At 33.8% G+C, this 25,112-nt stretch overlaps 1 protein-coding gene across 1 annotated transcript in view; it reads right to left on the bottom strand.

Annotated features, from left to right (window-relative positions):
• COL24A1 (collagen type XXIV alpha 1 chain) overlaps positions 1 to 25,112 on the bottom strand; it is a 390,023-nt gene that overhangs the window by 83,554 nt on the left and 281,357 nt on the right. Inside the window, exons 38-45 of the mRNA XM_007978084.3 lie at positions 20,359 to 20,412; positions 18,314 to 18,421; positions 12,990 to 13,043; positions 12,718 to 12,771; positions 11,301 to 11,357; positions 8,796 to 8,849; positions 2,022 to 2,075; positions 1,873 to 1,926 (exon numbers count right to left, since the gene is read on the bottom strand). Of these exons, the coding sequence (XP_007976275.3) occupies positions 1,873 to 1,926; positions 2,022 to 2,075; positions 8,796 to 8,849; positions 11,301 to 11,357; positions 12,718 to 12,771; positions 12,990 to 13,043; positions 18,314 to 18,421; positions 20,359 to 20,412 (489 nt within the window). The remainder of the gene's footprint in view (positions 1 to 1,872; positions 1,927 to 2,021; positions 2,076 to 8,795; positions 8,850 to 11,300; positions 11,358 to 12,717; positions 12,772 to 12,989; positions 13,044 to 18,313; positions 18,422 to 20,358; positions 20,413 to 25,112) is intronic.

Genomic DNA, 25,112 nt, shown 5'->3' with positions numbered 1-25,112 from the left:
AAGAACTAGCTCTCCTGGATTATACAGAATTTAAACTATGGCTTCTTAGTACCTTTTAGCTCCAACACACAGGGAGAGCTGACCACATAGGCTAGAGAGGCAGTTGACTAGTAAGAGTATTTGATATTCATTAGCATAATTTTAACATATACTAATAAGCATCAGAAAATGTCTTACTCCCGAGATTTCTCAAGATGGAAAAAGAAAGCCTGTAAATATGAAAGTATTAATTGTAAAAAAGTAGACATTTTAGGATCAAATGTTGGACAGAACTTGCATTCTTAGGCACTTACTACAAATGTAAGGAGGTAGCATGACAGCAGCAACAGTATTCTAGGTTCCCAGTGTTTTCCATGACTTTTTCCAATTTGGGTACTAAAAATTCTAAGTGAATGACTTACCTATCTTCTTCTCTGCTTTTTTTTCTTGTTTAGGCTTATCTTCAATGGGATATTTTTATTTATTAACATTATTTATTAGGGAACCTAACAGAATGTTACTGAATAGATGCTAAGACTATTCAAAATGGGTTCTAGGTAAGGGAATACCTATTTAACATATCTGATTCAACCCCATTTTATTACTTACTCCCATAAGTGGAAAACACAAGTATGGGTGAAGGCTGCTTAACAAATCAGGAGAAACACAATCTCAAAATCATTACTTTTTATCCATTCCCATCTAATTTATTATTAATAGTAGAGTGCATTTTCTTAAGAATTTAATTTGAAATCAATAGCATGTGAAGTCAGAATGCCTGAAAAACAGGGCAGCAATGTATAGAAGGTGCAAATGACAAAGTTGCTTGCTACGTAAGGTTGAGGCAATGTCTATCTGGCCACATGGAAGGAGAAGACTAAATTCAGTAAACCAACAGATTTTTAGTTTGCTTGATAAATATTTGATTTGCCTTATGAAAAAACAACTTTTAAATCAATTATGAGCCTGTGTCACATAGTCAAACTACTTTTTCCTCTCTTATCCTATGACAAGGATTCTTTGCTTGGTCGAACTTTAGTCAGGCTCCTGAACCTTCTAGGCCCTCGATGTACTTCCTTGTAAAATCCAGTTTTAGCAACGAACCATGCCAAGTCGGTTTAGCAAGAACCTTCACCCTTGCTATCTGATCACTCTTGCTATTTGATATCTAACTGGGTTCCTCATCCTCTACCATCCCTTAGTTGATGTCTGATTATCCCACAGTTCATGTCTGATCACCTTGGCCCGTCTTCAGCAAAATTCTTGTTAGGTCAGTTTAACCAAAATTCCCCTTGCCCCTGGTGTTTCCTCTTAAGTAATTTTCCATTCACTCATACTCAATCTGCTCCTTTGTTATAAATTCCTACTTGCCTATGCTATATTTGGTGTTGAGTCCAAACTCTCTTCCCCACTGCAAAACCCCATTGCAGTGGTCACTGTACCTATTGTAATAGTCCTGAACAAAGTCTTCCTTACCATGCTTTAACAATTATCCATTTAACGATTTTCTCTTTAATGCTTTCTACAACAATCATATAGGTTTGACTGATTTTTTTTTTTTTACCTTATAATACTAGTTTTAAGGTTTGTTGGTATTTCTGTTTGAAACCTCAAGAACATAGTATTAATTTGAGACAACTTAGGCAATTTTCACAAAGTTAGAATAGGCTTCTGGAAAAGAAAAATTTGGATAAGAGTCAAAACAAATGACTCAATCAATAATTTTGCATGAGCACAATTATTGAAAAACACCCTATTTAGAGGCCCACAGTGATCCATATTCTACAGTGATAAATGATAATTTGAATTACAATAAATAGCAACTCCTTGTGCTCCTGCTTTCTAAAATTGCTAACAATAAATCTCAAATTGTCTTAAATAATTTCAACTTACTTCAGATCCTCTCTCTCCTTTTAGTCCTTGTTCACCCTGGTCACCTGGCTCGCCCTTTAGTAGAAACCAAAATAAAAATCACATGTGAAGCAGAGACCGAATAAGTTATATTAATGTTAATTTTTAGAAATAATGCTTTCAAAACATACTGGGGGTCCTTGTTGTCCAGTGGCACCTCTTAGTCCTGGTATGCCCACATGGCCCTAGAAATAGAAAAGATTACATTATTAGAGTAAGTAGAGACATGTGACTTAAGAGAATAGGATACTATCACTTAAAATGGTAGCAAAGTGTTGCAAAGCTCAACTTAAATGTCATAGAGATTATGATTCTTCTTAGAAATAGAAAAGAACATAATAGCCGTTGGATATTATGGTGACTGAGAACAACTTAGGGTTTTCTTTCTTCCTTTCCTTCCTTCCCTTCCTTCCCTTCCCTTCCCTTCCCTTCCCTTCCCTTCCCTTCCCTTCCCTTCCTTCCCTCCCTCCCTCCCTCCCTCCCTCCCTCCCTCCCTCCCTCCCTTCCTTCCTTCCTTCCTTCCTTCCTTCCTTCCTTCCTTCCTTCCTTCCTTCCTTCCTGTGAATTAACATAGCAGGTTGAATGGTGGCCTCCCAAATGTGTGTCTATGTCCTAATCCCTAGAACCTGTGAATGTGATCTTGTTTGGAAAAAGGGTCTTTGCAGATGTCATTAAGTTAAGGATCTCAAGATAAGATTATCCTGGATTATCCATGTGGGCCCTAAATCCACTAAAGAGCATAAGTGACACAGAGGTACACTGAAACAGACAACAGAGGAGAAGGCCAGGTGAAGACACAGGCAGAGACTGGGGAGAGGCAGTCCTAGGAATGCTGACAGCCACCAGAAACTGGAGGAGGCAGGAGTGTGGCCCTAGAGCCTCTAGAGGGAGTGTGGCCCTGTTGATCCCTTGAGTTTGGATTTCTGGTCTCTAGAACTGAGAAAATTATATACCTATTGTTGTAAGCCACCCATTTTGTGGTAATTTGTTATAGCAGCCTCAGGAAACTAATATAGTCAATAACCAAAGGAACAGAGTTTGAGAATACATTTCTTTTTCAACCTCTTCCTCCTCTGAAAGTGTACTATGGTCTCCATTTTTACAAACTAAATTCACAGTTATTTGGACGACAGATTTACTGGGCTGAAGACTGGGAGCAGTCACTGGGAGGTATTACTATAATACCAAGAAACACCACATGACTGACATTCAGCAATCCGTCATCACCTTAGTTCTCCTAAGAAGGAATGCTGGCCTACCACATTTCCCTTTTCAAGTGTGTAAACAGAAACTAGCAACAACCCGGAAGCGTGTCAGATGAGAGTTACGCAGGAAGAATTCTGCATGTAATCTCTTTTATCCCTTTTCCTACTGTTCTACTCAATCAGATTTCTTTCTTCCTATTTTCTATATATTACAGAAAGAATGCCTTAGGAAAGAGTTATCAGTCCCATCTCCTGGGCTAGAAGATGAGATTGCATACATATTAACAATATTTATTCTTACAGAAAAGTCAACTGAAGGCTTCTTTGTTTGCATTCTGAGGCAAATGTTTTTGGTTTAATTGTCAACTTCCTGATAAGGGAAATGAAACCTGTTTAAGGAAGTGAACAGTGGCAAGAGAGAAAGGCTAGTCTGGAAAGCTTCTATATAGCACATGGCCACACTAAAGTAGAAACCACGATCACACATGACCCTTAGCAAAACATGAGCACAGCCAGCAATTAACAGAATCTGGCCAATCAAGGGGGAGTGTGGTATAAGTAAATATGACTACTTGAAGGTCACTTATCAAACAGGATTCAGGAAAGAAGTGGCTGGTGAAAAGTTGGAGCTGAAGTGAGAGTGAGAATATGAGCACACTACAAAACTCGAAACTATCATGCCAAATTATGACTTTTCCACCATCCCTGTATGTAGTTTTACAGAAATATTTTCAGGATGATCATAGAATAGCCAACTGCCTCTCCTGGCTTTGTGAAGTATGAATGTAAATCTCACCAAGACAAACCTGCATTCTAAGAGTTTCATTAAAACTACTTTGGTCCATTCTATCACTCCAAAAATTGACTATGACCATTTTTTTGTGATTGTAAAAATTCAATATGCCATAGAAAATGTTATTACAAAATTATGCAAGAGAGGTTATGGAAAGTGATGAATTTGTCAGATAATATTAGTGGTGGGATGAGTTGAATGGCCAAAGGAACTTACAAAACATTTTATAAGGGAAATGGTAAGTTCAATCTTGAAGAATGAGTGTTCTGGGCAGTAAAGTGAGGACATTCTGGCAAGGAATAGCATGGCAAATAAAGGGATGCATCTGACAGAACATGTTAGACAGAAAATGGACCTGAGGAGGGCTATGACTGGAGACAGGGAGTCTAGTTGGGAAGCTATTGAAATAATTTTGGCGAAAAATGATGAGAGCCTGAACGAAAGTAGGACAAAGTAGCTAGATCCCAGAAACATTTAAGAACCAAAAGAAGTGGCTGACTGTGAGAGATAAGTAGGGGTATGGGGAAGAAAAAGAGATTCATAGAGATAGAGTGAGTGAGTGAGAGAGAGAGAGAGATTGAGAGAGAGAGAGGAAGAAAGAGAGAGAGACAGGGAGAGGGAGGGAGGGAGGGAGAGAGATAGAGAGAGACAGAGGATTCATCTACTGGCTTACACATCTAAATGACTGGTGATACTATTCACTGAACCAAGGACATAACAAGAGGAAGATCAGATCAAATTTGGAAAGGATGAGGTACAATGGTTTGGCACTTATTGAGTTTGAGGTGCCTGTGATGATGTCTAATAGCTATTTAGATATGTATGTCTGATGCTAAGGAGTAAAGGTCAAGTTGGGATTTAGTTATTTTATTGTGTGTAAAAATTCTATGACTATTGCCAACCTGCTCCCACTCCCCCCGCAAAAAGAACTTTGAGATGCAATATAATTTATTCAAAGTATTTCTGGGACTTCATCTCTCCTAAGTTTAGCTTGAGTTAATCTTGGATATTTATGTTTCCATTTATACCTTTAAGTAAAATGTTTCCATTTATACCTTTAAAAAGTGGCTGTTGCCAGGATAATAAGTTTATTCCCTCCATGTCCTCTGGCTCTCAAGCCTCAGATAAATTTATCTTGATCTATGTGATGTATAGTTTCAGTTTGCAGGATGACAGCTATAATCGTTTTTCCTTTTATGAAATAACATGAAATAACTGTACATATTTTATAGCTAAAATTCACTGTTTATTTTTATACTGATTAAATGTTCTTATTCCCCATGTTTTTTATGTATATGATGTCCATGGGGACAGAGATTGTGTCTGGGATGTCCAATGTAATATCCATGGCCCCTAGCTCGTCTCCTGGCCCATGGCAGACACTCAAATACAAGCTTAATGACGAGAGACATAGTTTTTTTTTTTTTTTTTTTTTTTTTGCTGTTGTTGTTGTTGTTTTTTGTTAGATAGAGTCTTGCTCTGTTGCCAGGCTGGAGTGCGGTGGCATAATATTGGCTTATTGCAACTCTGCCTCCCAGGTTCAAGTGATTCTCCCTCCTCAGCCTCCCAAGTAGCTGGGACTATAGGTGCATGCCACCACACCCAGCTAATTTTTTGTATTTTAGTAGAGATGAGGTTTCACCATGTTGGCCAGGATGGTCTTGATCTCCTGACCCCATGATCTGCCCACCTTGGTCTCCCAAAGTGCTGGGATTACAGGCGTGAGCCACTGTGCCTGGCCCAGAGACACAGTTTTTAGAAATATTATCATACATAATACATAAAATGTGTCAGTACAAGTAAGTATTCATTAATAATAATGAGCAGGACCCTTGACTTTGGTCAAAGATGTTTGCGACTATAAACATTTTTTTTTGAAAGCCAGGTGATTATTTAGTCATAAAGAGAATAAAATGTTGATACATTTTATAACATGGATGAACTTTTTAAACATTATGCTAAGTGAAAGAGGCCAGACACAAAAGGCTGTATGTTGTATGATTCTATTTATATGAAATATCCAGAATACACAAATCCAGAGACAAAGAGAAAAGTGGTTTCCAGGGGCTCAGGGGAATAGGGGTTGACTGCTTGATGGGTATGGGGCTTGCTTTTGGAAGTGTTGAAAACGTTTGGAACTATACAATGGTGATGGTTTCACATGATGGAGTTCAAGACACACTACCCCAAAATACGGCATCTTGGAATATTGACTATTTTAAGCTGAAGGAATCTGAGGGATAGCATGTGCAGAAAGGACTTTCTTACCTTCCTTTGATGCAGGTCATAAGACACTCATGTGAGAGGTGCCCTCCCTATACGTGGAGGAAAAGAGCATCCTTATCTCCATAAATGAAGGGACACAGAGAATAATCTGAATGAACAGTCCTTGCTCAGTTTTCCCCAGTTTACTAATCTTAGCCCATACCTTTGGCCTATTACATTCTTCTAAGACTTCCTCATCAAATCTAGCATAAAAATACTGAGGTTTAACTGTTTCTTTGGAGCTTTATTTTTTTACGAAGGCTCCCACGTTACATAAAATTTATATGAAATTAATCTGTATGCTTTTCTCTTGTTAATCTGCCTTTTGTCACAGGGTCCCCAGCCAAGAATTCAGAAGGATAGAAGAAAAAGATATTTCTCCTCCACTGCACACAATGTGAATGTACTAAATGTCACTGAGTTGTAAAGTTTAAAATGGTTAAAATGGTAAATTTTACGTTACATGTATTTTATCCTAATAAAGAAGCTTGGTGATAATGCTAACCATCAGTTTAGCAGAGGGAAATCAGTGTAGACAATATCCATATAGAAAAGCAAACATTTTAAAATATCACCTGAAGCTATAACAAGATAACCTAATTCTAAATAAAGCATGGTTCCTCTGTATAAATCCAACTTGTGCTAGGAGAAAACTTGGCAAGGGAGAAAGTTGGATATTTCATGATTCTGAGCTAAGCAATACAAGTAGCATGGTTGTCTGGCACAAGATGGCTAAGTGTTTAGCATAGAATCACCAATACATAAAACAATCCCTAAAGACTAAGGACTTAGGAAGAAATAAGACAGAAAGGAAGACATGGATAAAACTAGTTTATAAAACATCTACAGTTGAAAACTTAATCAGCGGTATACAAGCAAGGGGAAGGAGAAGTAGATTAGACAGTGAACCTAGGGAAAAGTGAATGACTGTCCAGAATAACATTGGCAGGGCTTTTCTTCAGCTAGCCATGTGAGGAAATTCTTGTCTCCTTTCAAGCGAATAGTTAACTGCTCATTTGCTGGTAAATATACTGATTTAGCTACTGAATGTTCTGTAGTTGGTAGAAGCCAAAATGAGATATTGCAAGAACCTGGTTTTCCTGAGACTGTGTGAAGAAGTCATGCACAGAAAAAGCTGAGGAACTTTAAGAGGCTTCTCAAATTATGCTGGAAGCAGTTGGGTTGGCTTCTCAACTCAGAGAAAAGTAAATTTCAAATAAATCCACTCAATTCCTTGGGTTAGGAAACACTTGTAGATACAAATGTTATGTAAATTAGAAACAGAACACATATAACTTGCTAAAAATGTTTCTTTGAAAACAGAAAAACAAATGGTAATTGCAACAATTTCACAAACATTTAGAACTATTCTCAACATCTGCTTCAAAGAGAGTTTTAGGGAGTGAAAGTTAATTTTTCAGATTCCTCTGACTTGAGAAAAATCAACTTATTAATGACAGTTATTTATCTATCATCTTGTCCATTTAGTTTGGGTAATATAAATCTGCATTTCAGACATGACCACAGAAATATTACCTTGACAGAGAGATGTATCAGATCAATTAACTCATCAATTCATTATTAAAAACTTATTATGTACAGGGATTAGAACTAGACACTGTACAAGAAAGAAAGAAGACAAATGCAAAGTGGGGGAGCTAAGACACCTACACATTAAAAATAATTAGCAAAAAAAGAATAGCAACAGAAGATGGTAAAATGTTTGTGTTGAATGACTTAAATAAATAATACTACTACAGGACTACAGGAGAGAGCAAGATTACCATTAGTGGGTCAGGGGAAAAGGAAACTTGAGTGAAATTATAAAGGATTTACATAAGCAAAGATTACATAATATTATAGGCAAATAGAGAATGCTATGAGCAAAGGAATAAGGAACAATAGGGAGACAGGAGACAACCTCTGACTCTGTAAAGCAATTGACAATGTAAATAGAGAGGGAAGAGATATAAGGCAGGAATATAGAACATCCTCAAAACAAATGTGATTCTAAAAAATGACTCTGAATAATTCTATACACAGTCTAATTTTAGCTAAGTTGGTCATATAATATCCCTCTCAGGAATGGAAGAGGATAAGAATTGACTTAAGCCTTGAGAATATAAAGGTATTTAGCCATCTATTTGACACCTCTTTATTGAATTCCTACTATATACCAGTAACTTTGTGTTTTAGAAACTGGGGGTATAATGATGGAAACGAGAGACAAGATTTTATTCTCATGGATCCTACATTTTGTTGGAGGAAGACAAACAATAAACAAAGAAACGAATATATTTAAAAGGTGACAAGATGATATAGCACAAAATGTCATGAAGGAAGTTGAGTATTATGGTCCAGAGTGATTGATTGTTTTAGATCTATTTTAGATAGGGCAGTTAGAGAAGGCCTCTCAGGGGTAACATTTCCGTTGAGATCTGAATGATGAGAAAAAGCAGAAGTGGGAAAAGACAAAGATGATTCTAGGAAGGAGGAACAGAACGTAAAAAGACGTTTCTTCTAGGATTAAAAACATAAGACATTACTAATTACCTCAATAATGCTTATTTTCAATTGAAATGGAACAGAAACACAGGGAACCCTATTTAAATTCAGAAGTAAGGGGTATAACTTGCAATTACCTTATATCCCTCTGCTCCAGGCTCTCCTCTCTCTCCTTGTTCCCCCACTGGACCCTACAGAGACCACACACAAAATAGTTTTACAGCTGGATCAAAGTATATGTGAATGCAGGTGATAAGATTAATGTGGTTTATTCTTTCGTCAAAAATAAAAAGCCAAATACATGATTTGTTTAGTTCCATTAAATAATTTCAAAATATTGAATTTCAATGATACCAAGAACAACATAAAAATACACCAACCATTGAATTATATGAAGAAAAATCTCATAATGAATCTACTAGGAAAAATATTGAAAAATGCAGCCCAATTAAAAATATGAATATTTTCACCAAGTGTGGTGGCTCACAGCTATAGTCCCAGCACTTTTGGAGGCTGAGGCAGGAGGATCCCTTGAGCCCAGGAGTTTGAGACCAGCCTGGGCAATAAAGTGAGACCCTGTCTCTACAAATAATTTGAAAATTAGCCAGGCATGGTGGTATGTGACTATAGTCCCAACAGCAACAGCAACAACAAAACAACAAAATGTTTCAATTAGTACAGTATGTTATAAATGATGCTGGAGTAACTTAAGTTTTTACTAAATTTCAAAATGACTGAAAAAGATCTAAGCAGGACAGTTCAGTACATAATTCCATTAATTACAAAAGATTATGTTTGAGTGATCTTTCGAAAGGTATTTATACAGTAAATCCTACTTTACCATTCTTCATGAAAAAGTCTACTGTTGGCTGGGTGTGGTAACTCATGCCTGTAATCCCAGCACTTTGGGAGGCTGAGGTAGGAGAATCGCTTGAGCTCAAGGGTTTGAGACCAGCCTAGGCAACAGAGTGAGACTCTGTCTCTAAAAAAAATTTAAAAATAACAAATAAAAATTAGCTGGCCCTGGTGGCATGAGCCTGCAGTCCCAGCTACTTGCGAGGTAGGAGGATCACTTAGCCCAGGTGTTCGAGGCTGCAGTGAACCAGCACTCCAGCCTGGGCAACAGAGGGAGACATAGTCTCAGAATAAAAGTCTATTGTTTAATCTGTGAAAATTTTAATTTAACCTAAAAAATACACTTATTAATTTTAATACTTAAGCCAAACATTATCTAATAAACTCAGACTTACTTTTCCTGAACATTTCTAATAGAAAATCTTTAATATAATAAATCATCAAATTATCTACTGTAAAATGAAATATCAGCACCCACTAGGACCTACCATCTGAACAAAAACTTAAATTGAAATTAATTGGAAAAATGTAGGATTTATTATAGAGCACTAATTGACAAATTTTAACTTATTCTTATGTGGACAAAGGTAAGAGACATAATGTCAATACTATAATCTCTGACTCTGCTTTAATTATTTAGAATCTTTGTGGTTTAAGTTTCATGCCTGTCCCATGTCTACTGGATAAAACTACTATTGCTATGCTAGACTTTTAATATATTTATTACATTTTAGGTGACATTCTTCGATCCTGGCATACCTAAATCTGGGAAAAACAACCACTACTATACTCCCTTTGCCAAATTTTTTCCATTTGCTTTAAGATTTTTACATTATTTCCATATATTTCCCTCTCTTAGTGGTTTAGAGAGACTAAAATATTATTTGATAAAGAAACTTACATATTCTTTTAGATGTCTATATACCTATTGCCTCTATATGAGATTGCTTGATTTAATCAGAAAATATTAGAATCTTTCTTGTCCATTTCTAAAACAAAGTATAACTTTCAGCCATCTCCAAAGAGTCAGGTCAAAATATCGGGAGTGACTACATATTCTGATCCTTGTGCCTTAGGACTCCTTTTCTCTATATAATACTATGTGAGAAATGGAAAATATAGCCAATTATATAATATTTGTTTCTATGAACTAATAATTTTCATTTAATTCATTTAATTTACATATGTTCTTTAGACATTGTTTTAGTCAAACATGAACACAGAGACAGTTATTCATATAATCAAAGCTATAATAGCTACTTTTTAGAAACCATGGTTATAGTTAGTCCTTAAAATATTTAATAAGAAGTCTACAGATCAGTAATCTTTAAAGGTTATTGGTTCTAATAACTCAGTAGAGGGGTTTTGAAATCACTTGGCAACAGTGTGTAAACTGTTATAAGAAGTACATAGATAAGATTTTTTTAATATTTAGAAATAAATCTGAATGTGATAATTAAGAAATATGTACCCTAAAATGTCTAGAGTGTATAAGTTTTCTGATAATCTTTATAAAAGTTGCTATCATGCCTTCAATGCAGAAAGTTAGATTTTGGAAGTCACTATATAAACCCTATATATTATGCTAAAATATGACCTTTGTATTTTTCATATTAAAGATTTTAATATCATTTAAATTTTGTGACCATAAATATCACTGTCCTATCAAACCATGTGATAAAACTAACAAAATAAAACTCTTCGAAGAGACGTAATTGGTGTTGTGAATCTATTATATAATTATATTTTATCCTGAATAACCAGAATTATTTCAGAAAAAGACCTACTGGTTCACCTCGAGGCCCAGGTGGTCCTAGGACTGTGCTATCCTCTCCTGGGTAGCCCTAAAATGAAATAATGATTTATAAATAAAACTCAATAAATAAAATAAACTTCAAAAATACACAACCTATTACTTTTAAATATATTACGAAATGCATTTGATTTTATCTTTTTTAAAATTTATTTATTTTTATTTATTATTATTATACTTTAAGTTGTAGGGTACATGTGCATAACGTGCAGGTTTGCTACATATGTATACTTGTGCCATGTTGGTGTGCTGCACCCATCAACTCGTCATTTACATCAGGTATAACTCCCAATGCAATCCCTCCCCCCTCCCCCCTCCCCATGATAGGCCCCGGTGTGTGATGTTCCCCTTCCCGAGTCCAAGTGATCTCATTGTTCAGTTCCCACCTATGAGTGAGAACATACGGTGTTTGGTTTTCTGTTCTTGTGATAGTTTGCTAAGAATGATGGTTTCCAGCTGCATCCATGTCCCTACAAAGGACACAAACTCATCCTTTTTTATGGCTGCATAGTATTCCATGGTGTATATGTGCCACATTTTCTTAATCCAATCTGTCACTGATGGACATTTGGGTTGATTCCAAGTCTTTGCTATTGTGAATAGTGCTGCAACTAGATGTACCATATGACCCAGCCATCCCATTACTGGGTATATACCCAAAGGATTATAAATTATGCTGCTATAAAGACACATGCACACGTATGATTTTATCTTTTTTAAGTGGAAAACTTTGATGTAAGAAACTAGGCATATGGTATTTTATACAGAGTTGTAATTTGTACAGGATTCTTCTTGGAAGTATCAATCTCCTTTAATTATATAAGAAGCAGCTCAGAACTTTTCTTAAAATTGTCAGGTTTCAATGATACCATAAATTAAGATTACTGCTGTAGTTATTCCTAAATCATCAAAAAATTTTAATCTTTAATGTAAATGAGACAGGTGCGGTGGTATGCAACTGTCGTACCTGCTACTTGGGAGCCTGGGGTGAGAGGATTGCTTGATTGGTTTGAATCCAACCTGGGCAACAGTCAAGATTGCTTGATCCTGACTCCTGCCCCAAAGACTCTAATATAAATGTACTAAAATTAATCATTTAATCTAGAGCCTTACAATTTCTTTAAATAATTAATTTTACTCTTACAAAGCTCTACAAATATTTTCACATATATTATTTCAGCTCAGTCTTGAAACAACCTGTGGAAGATATTTTAATAATTTATTTAAATTTTAGCTCCTTGATATTTATTTTTTTCTTCCGGAATTAGTAAAATTTTCAACTTTAAAAGTGCTTCCTTTATTCCTGGAAAATTTTTCCATGCAGTCTTTCAGGAATAATTCATGAACTCAACGTTTAACTTCAGGATTAAAAAGCCAATATACACACAAACCTTTTCTCCTTTAGGTCCTGGCAATCCAGAGAGTCCTGGTTGACCCTGATGGCCCTACAAAAGGACAAGTAGACATTTATACATGCTCTACCTAGGTATTAGATATTGTATTATTCTGAAATGAAAAATAGGATTCACTGTCTGGGAGGATGAGGCCTAAATATGTTACAAAGGTTTATCAGAGAGATTTCATAGTAATTTGCATATTTGGGATATCATCTTTAATAAAAATGTTTTCATGTGAATATATTTTTTCAGTTATAAATACTTACCCTATACCCTGGAATTCCTGGTTCTCCATCAGGTCCCATCAATCCTAAATGTCCCTAAAAAACAAAGTAAATATTAGTGAGAGAGCGAAAGTAGAGAATTGTCTAAATCGTTAGACTTGTACTCCTATTATTTAAATTGTTACCTTTAGATTTTTCACGGTTGAAATTTACCTAGTTTGAAGTAGGACAGCCAAAAATAACACTCCAACTTTTGTCTATTTTTTTTTCTGAAACACAAAAAGTTCTGTAACAAATGTCTTTTTGGTTTACTTCTGATATAAACATCTTTAATCATATTTAAAAAATACTTTCAGTTGTCAAAATCCTGCTGGTCCCTAATGAATTATTGGAAATGTGGTTTACATCTGTCAAAGTTTGTGCCAGATGTGGTCACTGAATATTAGAGAGTGCAACTTGAGAGTTTTTGACATTGTCACTACAGGATCCAGAACTCCATACTCATTTTTAGTTTCAGATGCTTTGATGAATATGGTTTTAGTCCTGGTCAAAGTTATTAAAAGAGAAATGGTTGACAACGTACATGTAATAGTTACTCTATGATTACTCTTATTATCAATATTTTGTAGATGGTGAAACCATCTATAAAGACTAATCAGCAAATGCCCTTAGTCTACTGAATAGATTGCTCAACTGAAAAAGTAAAAACAAAAAAAACAAAAACAAAAACAAAACAAAACAAAAAAAACCCAGAAGTCATCCTATATTTCATATTATCAAAAAGATTCCATATTGACTCTCCTATTTGACTCTCAAAACAAATAGAAGATGAGAAAATTAAGGCGCAGAATAGGTATGTGACTTGCCAAATATCATACTAGAAGTAAGTCTCTTGATTCTGCATATATAGTATTTCCCATTTAATCATACTGCTTCACTGTATTTGATGATTTCTTTAAAGTCCCAGCTCTAAAAAAGTTCACATTGCAACTATTAACCATTGATCAGTAAATTTAGACTCATTCAGTTAAGAACAAGTTTCAGTCTAAAAAAGGAACTGCACAAAATTAATTTTAAAATATTAATAAGAATTCAGCCATTACCCAGGTGAATAATCTAGAATAGAATGTAATTACTCACTATTCATTAGCTCAAGATGGCTGAATGACATATGCTTGTTTCAATAGTCCCATTCAACAAAAAAGAGAGAGAGAAAATAAAGGTATTTATTTGTAATAACAATACTGGAAAATAAGTAAACATCATCAGTGGACCAAAATTTTGTAATCTGAGACAGAAAATTAGGACTGAAAATATGCAAAGAAAAAAATTGTTGCAGATGTCCAAATAGTCTCAAGGAAATTTCAAATGCCGAAATCAAGACATTGAAGGGGTAAGATAGGTTCAGGTGACTAACTGGGGAAAGGAGTCAGGTATTCCTATTCTACTTGTGCTGGGCAACTGATGGTAGCATTTGCCTAGAAGATAAGTGAATGAGTGTGGAAACTGTTGCGCAAAAAGCAGGCAATGCTAAAGACTGCTGCTGACTCCAAGTGACTCTAAAGCCAATATAACAAGAAATAAAATGTGCAATTCATAAAAGAAAAAATGAACTTTTATGTACCTAAAATATGTATGCAAAATATGTAACCTTCCAAAAATAAGCGGGTAGAAAACATGATAAGCAGACCTCAAACTCTGTTTTGAGAAATCAATGACTCAAATAGCAAGAAAAAAAAGCAGTAAGAAAGCTATAAGGATTTAAGTAGCTTAGCTAACAACTTGATTTAACAGAAATACTTAGGACTGTTTATTAGCCCCAAAAAACAAAAAGAAAGAAAGAAAAGAAGAGAGAAAAAGGAATGCATAATCTTTTGACAAAACTTGAGTATATTAGGCCTCAAAGAAGATTTTAGTAAATTTCCTCAAAGCAGAAATCATATAGGTCACATCCTCTGGCTATAATGCAATGTAATTAAAAATGAGCAATAAAAATTAAAAATCTACTTAAAAAGAAAGATCCTTTAAGATAACTCTTATTTAGAAGAAAATAAAATCTGAAATTGCAAGCTATTCATAAGTAAATGATGGTAAAAACACAAACATAAAAATATGGGAATATGGCCAAAGTGGCACTCAAAAGGAAACAGGTAGCTTCATAATGTATTTATTAAATAAATTACATAAATGGGCCAGACATTTAATTCAAGAAGAGATTAATATTAAAGCATAAATTAGCGAATCAGAAAACCATTTTAAAAAGTTGAGTGAAAAACCAAGTAGACACTTTGAACTGACTAATAAAATAGCAAAATATTTGTCAACTCTGATCACGGTAAAGAGCAGACACGATAAAACAACATTAGAAACAAGAAGGACATAACCACAGGAAAAATATTTAATTACGAGAAAATAGTAATTTCAAGTTTCACTTACTAAATATGAAAATCTAGATGAAATAAATAATTTTTAAGAAAAATTTCAAAAATTTATTCCAGAAGATACAAAATTTGAAAAGAAAGCCAAAGATCTACTGCTAATAAAATAACAATCGGCTCAGATTGTTTTAATAGCAAGTTTTGTAAAACCTTTGAAGAACAGACACAATATCTATGTCCCATACTGTTACAGAGCACAGAAAAATACGAAAAATTTACCAACCCATTTTATATGACTTGTTTAACACTTATACCTAAATCCAATTAGTGATAGTAAACATTAAAAAAAAGATGGAATGAAGAACGATGGAATGAAGAAATAGGCCTACTTTGCTTACAAATACAAATGCAAAACTTTTAAGGTAAACTAAATTCAATAAGCTAAAATAAAACTCTTAAATAAAATGTTAAAAAATGAAATCCATTTGGATTAAAATAATAATATAATTATACTTAAGATTTATCCTAGGAACTCATGGTTGATTCAACTTTTGGAAATCTACTAATGAATTTTCTTATATTTACAAACAAAGGAGAGAAAGCATGGGATTATCTAAACAAATACTGTAAAAGGATTTGATAAAATTCAACATCTACTCTTGGTCAAAACTCTCATTTAAGAACGAAAAGAAATTTATTTAAACAAATAAATGGTATATCTAAAAAACAACTGTAAACAACACTTGACATTATAAGCATTAGAAGCATTTTCACTAAAGACAGGCCCAAAAGACAAGGTTTTCTTCATCATCACTTCTATTCACTGCTATAGTAGAAGTTCTAATCAATGTAGCAATTCAGACAAGCAAATAAGGGGAGGCAATATTATTTACCTAAAGAATCCCTATGAGAATCATCTACATTCGCTAAAGTGGATATAAGATCAAAATATAATGGCACCAACAGCACCACTAAGTTGATGTAACAGAAAAAGGATTATATTAACACTGAGAATAAAACTCAAAAGCAAAGCAAAACAAAAACAAAACAAAAAACAAAAATACTACGAATAAACTTAACAAGAAAGATTAAAGAACAGAGATAAAGGAAATATTTTATTGATGAATATGTAAGCAGATATGAGTAAATAAAAAGACATAAGGTGTTTATAGAAAGATTCGGCATTGAAGGAAATTGAAAGTTCACATGAAAGAGGAGATCAAAACAAAATAAAACAGAAAAAAGACAAGAGATCATAGCAAGAGCCAAACATTCTTGTAAAATGAATTACGAAGTATTTGCCCTACCAGAAAGTATCACAATAGTACAGTAAGTAAAATAGCGTGGTATTGACCCAGAAAGAGACTACTAGATTCAGAGAATAAAGTAGAATAAGAACAGACCAATGAATATTTGAGAATTCAGTTTATGGTAAGAGTAGCATTTCAAAAAAGCAGAAAACAGACTGACCACTCAATAAATGGAAGTGGAACAACTGTCTGTAAGTTTGGAAAAAATAAAATTAGTCTTCTACACCTTACATGAAAAAATCCCCACAAAAATCCATAAAAACCTCCATATGTCTTAAAGAGTTAAGGGTAAAAATAAAGTTATAAAAGTATTAGAAGAATATGGAAGAATATTCTTAAGATACTTTAGGTAGGGAAGGCATTTCTAATAAAATAAAACACAGAAACTACAAGGGAAAAGACTGACAAGTTTGACTATATAAAAATTAAAATAATCTATACAGCAAAGGATATACAAAATTAAAAGATAAATTACAGAAAGGAAAACATTTGTAATATATTTTGTAACATATTTAACAAAAATGTATTAATTTTTTAAGTATATAAGGAGTGACTGCAAATCAATAAGAAAAAGGCAACAATTCAATGTGCAGTATATATGAACAGGCAACTTCCATAAGAAAAAAGTGCAATTGGGAAAGTGTAAATAGAAAGAAAAAATGCAATACACATTCTCACTTATCAGATTGGCAAACATCAAAAGAAGTGATATGAAATGTTGATGGTGGGAGTGTAAATTTGGTGAAACCTCTTGGGAAGGTAGGTTGGGAACATGTCAAATTTAAAAATTAGTAACATTATAAAATGTTTTTGTACACAGGTCAAAGACAGAGAAATGCTAGTAATTTAAATAAAAGAAAGTAAGAAAGGCCTAGATCACAGTTAAGGAATGGAATACCGAAAATGAGCCTGAGGCAAACTTTCCTCAGACAACAAATGGATTATGCAATGATCTCTAAAAAGCCTTAGTGAAGTCTAGTACTTGTGACATTTAAATGGAGACTACACTAAAAGGAAATACACATGCATTTTGTAAAAAAGCTTATGAAACAGAAGACTCAATTAGATAATCTTTTAAATATTTTGCATCTCTTTCAGAACAGGTCTAAATATATTCGCAATATAATTCAGCTAATATATGAGTTCATAAGTATCATGCTATACTTGTTCCTAACATCATGCAAAGTTCCTGAGAAAGATTGAAGATAAAATTAGATGTTAGATTTATCACAATTGGTTAGAAAAATAATATCCAGATAAAGCAGGTTTGTTTCCAACCAGAGAAAGAAAATCCATTTCAAGTAAACCTGATTTTCAAAGCAATTTGTCAACCATGACAGCATAGTTTTATACAGATACTAAATCCCAATTTTAAGTGCTGGCCATATAAAATTTCCTACTTTGGTTAGGAGTTATAATCTTATTTTTTAAAACCTCATTTCATATTTTATTTCCATTTTCATTTTTTTTTCTCTTTCCTTTTTCATGTCCAGAAACCACTAAGCCATTTAAGTACTGTGGAATGCTTACAATTCTCCACATCCCATGGAGGTAGATTATTTTCAATGGAACTATTGCCTTCTCTGTAAAGCTAATCAAGGGATGAAACTTTAAGGGCATGGATACATTTCTTTCCCATCCACAGTGACTCACTTCTGGAAGCAAATCAAATACTGACCACAGCACCTCTAGTTCCTCTGGCACCCTTAGGACCACTTTTCCCAATTTTTCCAGGAGAACCTCTGCTTCCAACTTCTCCTGTGGGTCCTATTTGTCCTTTATCACCCTGTGGATGACATTATTAAGAGAGAAACGTAAGAAAAAAATTTATACTTAGATTAATTAACTATATCTTATTCCTGAATAGCTCCTGAGGAATATTTTGTTTAACAGTATTACAGACCACCACTAACAATAATAACATGTCATCACCACGTAAGTTATTTTAAAAAATAAAAGTAATTTTGGAAAAAGATAAAAAAAATTTTTGACCAAACAAGCAGGGGGTATCTGGTGCTCATGCTGAATTCCAAATAACCATTTTTTTTTTTACTTTTGAATTTTGCTATATATGTATGTAAATATGCATGTATGTATTGTTACTATAAGAAATCATAAGGTCTTTGAAAAGTCTGTTTCTATAGAGAATTTTAATGCAACAAGGTCTGTTCAATACAAAAAGAGCTCCAGTGTGCAGTTCTGTACATTCAGGATCATCACTCACTGGCCTGGAGTGCGCCTTGAAAAATCTGTAACATTTTTACATCATTTTACATCTTTCTGAAAACTAATTGTCTTCTGCTTTCTATTAGACAAACTGACCTTTCTTTTTTGTTGTTGTTTTTTTTTGAGACTCAGTCTCACTCTATCACCTAGGCTGGAGTGCAGTGGTGTGATCTTGGCTCACTGCAACCTCTGCCCCCCAAGTTCAAGCAATTCTCCTGCCTCAGCCTCCCAAGTAGCTGGGATTACAGGCGCCCGCCACCACGCTTGGCTAATTTTTCTGTATTTTTAGTAGAGACAGGGTTTCACCATGTTGGCCAGGCTGGTTTCGATCTCCTGACCTCAAGTGATCCTTCCACCTTGGACTCCCAAAGTGCTGGGATTTACAGGTGTGAGCCACCACACCTGGCCGACAAACTAACCTTTCTTTAGCACCAAAATATAGCTGCTCTTAAACAACACTGTGTTATTTTTCATTTCTTAAGTGAGAACCAACCTGTTCTATTACTGATAAGCAAGAAGACACAAAGAAAAACTACTGTGAACAGAGCTGGACAGGAAATTTTTGGGATTTATAACAGTTAAGAGGCTTTATTTTATTTTTCCAGTGGTGCAGGTTGTTATTATACAAAGACTTGCACTGTCTCACTATTAATGTTGATTTTAGACATAACACTCTATATGATGAAAAAAACTTCAATATTGAAATTATTTTTAATGGATAAGAATGGCAATTAAACGTTACCTCATTAGTTTCTCTTCATTATTTATTATCCCTATCTACTGTCTAAAAATTCTGAGAAAGACTGACTAGGTATATATCAGCAGAAATGCTAGAATTGGATTCTGGAAATCAAAATATGTGTGACTTGAAGTTAATTACAATAAATAATTCAAAACTGTCATAGTCCAATGGGAAAACCATTTTTATGTTTCATCAATATTTGAATAGACTATTGATCCATATTTATATAAATATAAATTTTCATTATAATGTATTAAAATTTTATAAATACAACCAATTATTAGTAAAATATAAAGTAAGCAAATAAAAATATTCTTGATTTGAAGTTCTTTGTATATGGAAAAAATAAAATCAACTTAGAAAAACACATTAACAACAAATAATTATGGTTACATTCTTTTCCCTCAAATACTTTACTAAAGTTGTTATTGAATAGCACAAATGGTATAGTATTTTCCTTTTATCTTTCTTCTTGCCCATGGTCTACTAAAAGAATTTCTGGCAAACAAGAGAAAGAAAGAAAAGCCAAGATTTTCTACAAACTACAAAATGGAAAATTTGCCTTCAAATAATCAAGATAATAAGTACTCCTAACTGAAATTAAATATTAATTTATATAAATGTATCTTTTAAAGCAACATGTATAATTATTTGCTACTTTACTATCTAGTCCAAATAAAAACATTACAGTAGTCTATGGAGCTCTGGATATATCAGAAGAAAGAAAACCTGCATAAGAAAATGTAAAAAATTACCTTTTTTCCTGGACGACCTCTTTGCCCTGGAATTCCCACAATTCCTTCAGGTCCCTAAAATATTCAATATAAAAAAGGAAATAAATGATTAAAGAAAAGATGAGATGGAGTATTTGAATACTTCTATCAGATAATCACTGGATTGGATTGGACGAGAAGTAAAAATGAGGACTACTTTTCACGTTATTAGGTTTGTATCATTTAAAAAGAGGTCACAATGACTTAGAGGCACAGCTCTTATTAGCTATAAAGTTCACATGCACAAACTGGAAAAGACAGTCGTAATTACACTGTTCATTATTCTAGGTGGAACCTTACTTAGATTCAGTATACTCATTTTAATTACAGAGAGTGTAATTAAAGTTAACCCATGCCTTCTATGTCACAGGCTGTAAAAAATGTTTAACAAAAATAAACAAGTATAAACCCAAATGCATCAATTTCAGCATTTCTATCAGCTACTGGGAGCTCAGCATCTTGTGGAAAGTACAGAACTCCTGCCTATCCAATGAAGTCTCCACACACATATAAAAGGAAATACAGAGTATAAAATACATGTAGTACATGGTCAAGGAAAATTTCAAGGTATCTAGTACGTGGTCAAGGAACATCTTAAAATCTCCCTGGAGTAGAAAGAGTTAAAGAGATATTCTTTGATCTGTGGGGAAAAAAAGAAGGAAATACAGAGAGAAAAAGGAGGTAATCACATAAAACTTAAAAATAATATTTTCATTTCAATTTGTCCTTTGTTTAGCTAGAAGTAGATTAAAATTTTTCAAGATATACTTTTTTTTTTTTTTTTTTTTTAAATGAAGGTGGGGTACCATGTGAATTTTCAGGTAAACAATGGTTAGGCTTAAGTGAGTTCCATGGTAAGTCAGGTCGCAAGTTCTAAAATGGCTAATAATTAATCACAACATTCCCTGCCTTCGCTGGAAATGAAAATGGAAATCTCAAATTTGTGTCCCAAAAGCTTGGCAAACTGCAAAAATGATGTAGACAAGAAATAACTTGTGGTTTACCACTGTGCTATGTAGGCTCTAGATAAATATTTGTTGAACGAATAAACAGATACCTAAGGAAATGACTCATACCCTGTACTCCTGAGCAAATGCTCTTCTAGTTTCAGAAAATCACTGAATTTAGAGGCCAAAGCTGTTGAGCTCTATTGCTGTAGTTATAGCTGCATCCAGAGGTAGAAATGGTAGTTGCACTAGCATGAAGAATTCTTTGAAGTTAATGAGGCCTTTCAAAAAGAGGCTGATTAATCTTCACAGAGATTAAAGGTGTGAGCTTTTAAAAGTCAGACTGCTCCCATTTCATATTCTGGCTCTGGCACCTAACACCTATATGGCCATAGGTAGATTATTTAATTTTTAAAGGCCTCAGATTCCTGTTTAATAAAAGAGGTATAAAAGAACCTCTTCAAAGACTAAGAGCAAATGAGAGAATGCATGTAAAGTTTAGAAAGTTTAGAAAAACTAGACTTATAATGAAGAGCTCAAAATATGTTAGTAGTTATTAACTTCTGCTGTTTATTAGAAGTCTATTACACAATATTTAAGTACACGTAAAGATGCTAAAGGGTACAATGAAAGCCCATTTACCTACCACCTGCATTAAGAGATGGAACCAACATATGTGAATGTATATGTGTATGTGTGTGTATATATATCTACATATATATATCTACATATATATACACACATATATAATTGAAGCCCCACATTAAACACATAATTTCCAAACTCATCACCCTTTTTCCCTACTCAGGTGCAGCCATTGTCTTGAATTTTATTGTTCCCACACATTTCTTAATAATTTTCCTCCATTTGTATCCCCAAACAATGTGTAGTTATTTTACATCTTTAAAAATTTTTAAAAAGCAGTATCATACTTTATGTGTTCTCCTGAAACTTTTTTTTTATTTTTTATTATTATTATACTTTAAGTTCTAGGGTACATGTGCATAACATATGTAACAAACCTGAAACTTCTTTTTAACACATTTTTGTTTTGAAATTAGTGTGTCTTTAATTCATTTACTTAAAAAAAAAAACTGCTACAGGATTCCATGTTATTATCCAACCACAACTTAAGTATTTTTCCCATTGGCTAAAGTTTTGGTGGTTTTCTTTTGCTATTACAGACAATGCTGGAATAAACACCCTGTACATGTCTCTATGTGCTCATGTAAAGAGTTTTTATAGGGTACATACTCTGGAATTGAACTGCTGGGTTTTAGGATATATGCATCTTCAAGCATATCAGGTATTTGCCAAACTGTTCTCCAGAGTGATTTTGCCAATTTACATCCTCAATGGCAATGTTTGAGTTCCACTTACTCCATATTTCCTGTAATGCTTGATTGTATGAGACTTAAAATGGGTGCAGAATGATATTATCATTTCAATTTATGTTATTGGTTATCGTGGAAAAATAAATAGCTACTCATAAAGTTATCGGACATCTATATCTATATGTGAATTTCTGGTTCCTATCTTGTGCCCATTATTCTACTGGGCTGTCCTTATTGAGTTACATGTATATGTTTTTATACATAGTTATATTTTTTCATTCTGTATATCACAAATCTCTTCTCCCAGCCCGTATCTTATTTTCTCACCTTGTTTATTGTGACTTTGGGCTAACACAAGTTTGCAATTTTAATGCAGTCAAAGTCATTAATATTTTCTTTCTGTTTCTTTTAGTGCTTTGTCTTAAGAACTCTTTACTGCTTGCCCTTTCCTTATAAGGTCATAAAATATTATCTTAAATGTTCTCCCAAGAGTTTTAAGATTTTGATTTTAACAGTTAAGCCTTTAATCAAATTGGAATTTAATTATGCAGGATATGTATTTGTGTGTGTTCGTGCACGTGCACATTTGTGTGAGGGAGAGTATTTTTTTTTTTCCATTTGGATAACCAATTGTACAAGTAACATTAAATAGTTCATTTCCTTATAGATCTGCAGTGCATAATCAATTTGTCAAAAATCAAGTTTCAAAATATACTTATATCTGATTCTATGTTATCTTCAGTTTCCATTGGTCTGTTTGTTTTATTTGTGAATGAGTATGACACTAATTTAATTACTCTAGCTTCAATAATAAGTTATATTAGATAGGTCAAGTTCTCTCTTCCACCTCCCCCACAAGCATCCCACCTCTGCACAACTTATTCTTTAAAGTTGTCTTAATGTTGGCCCTTTGGTTTTCCACACAAATCTTAAAATCACTTTTTATCAATCAAGTTTTATTAAAAATCCCATCAGGATTTTGACTGAAATTGTATTAAATGTACTGACTAATTTAGAAGATTGATAATTTTATAATATTGAGTTTTCCTATCGTGAATATAAAATACCTGTCAATTTATTTAGTTCTTTAATAAACGATTATAATTTCTTTAATTGTAAAAATTTTCCACACCATTTTTACAAATATTTTGTTTAGCTGTATTGCTAGATACTTAATTTTGTGGCTAATTGTGTTGGAAATTGCATTTTAAAATATCTAACTGCTCGTTGCTGGTGAAAAAGAATGGAACTTATTTTTGTATATCACTTTTATTTATGTATTTAGAGACACTGTCTTGCTATGATGCCCAGGTGGGACTTGAACTCCTAGGAACAAGCAATCCACTCACCTCAGCCTCTTGAGTTACTGGAAGTACAGGTACATGCCACAGTAACCAGAGTTATTATGTTTTTTTTTTTTTTTTTTTTTTGTCTAACTTTTATTTTAGGTTCAAGGGGTACATTTGCAGGTTTGTTATGTGGGTAAATTATGTGTTATGTGGATTTGGTGTACAGATAATTTTGTTACCTAGGTAATCAGCATAATACCCGATAGGCAGTTTTTCAATCCTCACCCTCCTCCCACCCTTCACTCTCAAGCAGGCCCTGATGTTAATTGCTCCCTTCTTTGTGTCCATGTGCACTCAAGGTTTAGCTCCAACTTATGGAGAACATGTGGTATTTGGTTTTCTGTTCCCACATGAATTTGCTTAGGATAATGGCCTCTAGCTGCATCCATGTTGCTGTTAAGGACATGATCTTGTTCTTTTTCTGTGGCTGCATAGGATTCCATGATGTATACATACCATATTTTTTTAAAGCCAGTCCACAGTTGATGGAGATCTAGGTTGATTCCATGTCTTTGCTATTGTGAATGGTGCTGCTCTGAAGATAAATGTGCATGCATCTTTATGGTAGAACAGTTTATATTCCTTTGGGTATATACGCAGTAATGGGATTGCTGGGTCGAATGGCAGTTCTTTTCAAGTTCTTTGATAAATCTCCAGACTATTTTCCACAGTAGCTGAGCTAATTTACATTCCCACTAGCTGTGTATAAGTGTTCGCTTTTCTCTGAAACTTCACCAGCATCTGTTATTTTTTGACTTTTTAATAACAGCCATTCTGACTGGTATAAGATGGTATCTCATTGTGGTTTTGATTTGCATTTCCCTAATGATTAGTGACATTGAGCATTTTTTCATATACTTGATGGCCACATGTATGCCTCTTTTGAGAAGTGTATGTTCAAGTCCTTTACCCATTTTTAATGGGGTTGTTCGTTTTTTGCTTATTGATTTAAGTTCTTTACAGATTCTGGATATTAGACCTTTGTTGGATGCATAATTTTCAACTATTTTCTTCTGTCCTTAGGTTGTCTGTTTACTCTTTTGACAGTTTCTTTTGCTGTGCAGAAACTCTTTAGTTTAATTAGGTTCACCTGTCAAGTTTTGTTT

Source organism: Chlorocebus sabaeus, chromosome 20, assembly GCF_047675955.1.
Source record: "Chlorocebus sabaeus isolate Y175 chromosome 20, mChlSab1.0.hap1, whole genome shotgun sequence".
NCBI lineage: Eukaryota > Metazoa > Chordata > Mammalia > Primates > Cercopithecidae > Chlorocebus > Chlorocebus sabaeus.
This window is presented reverse-complemented; position numbering and strand designations above follow the sequence as displayed.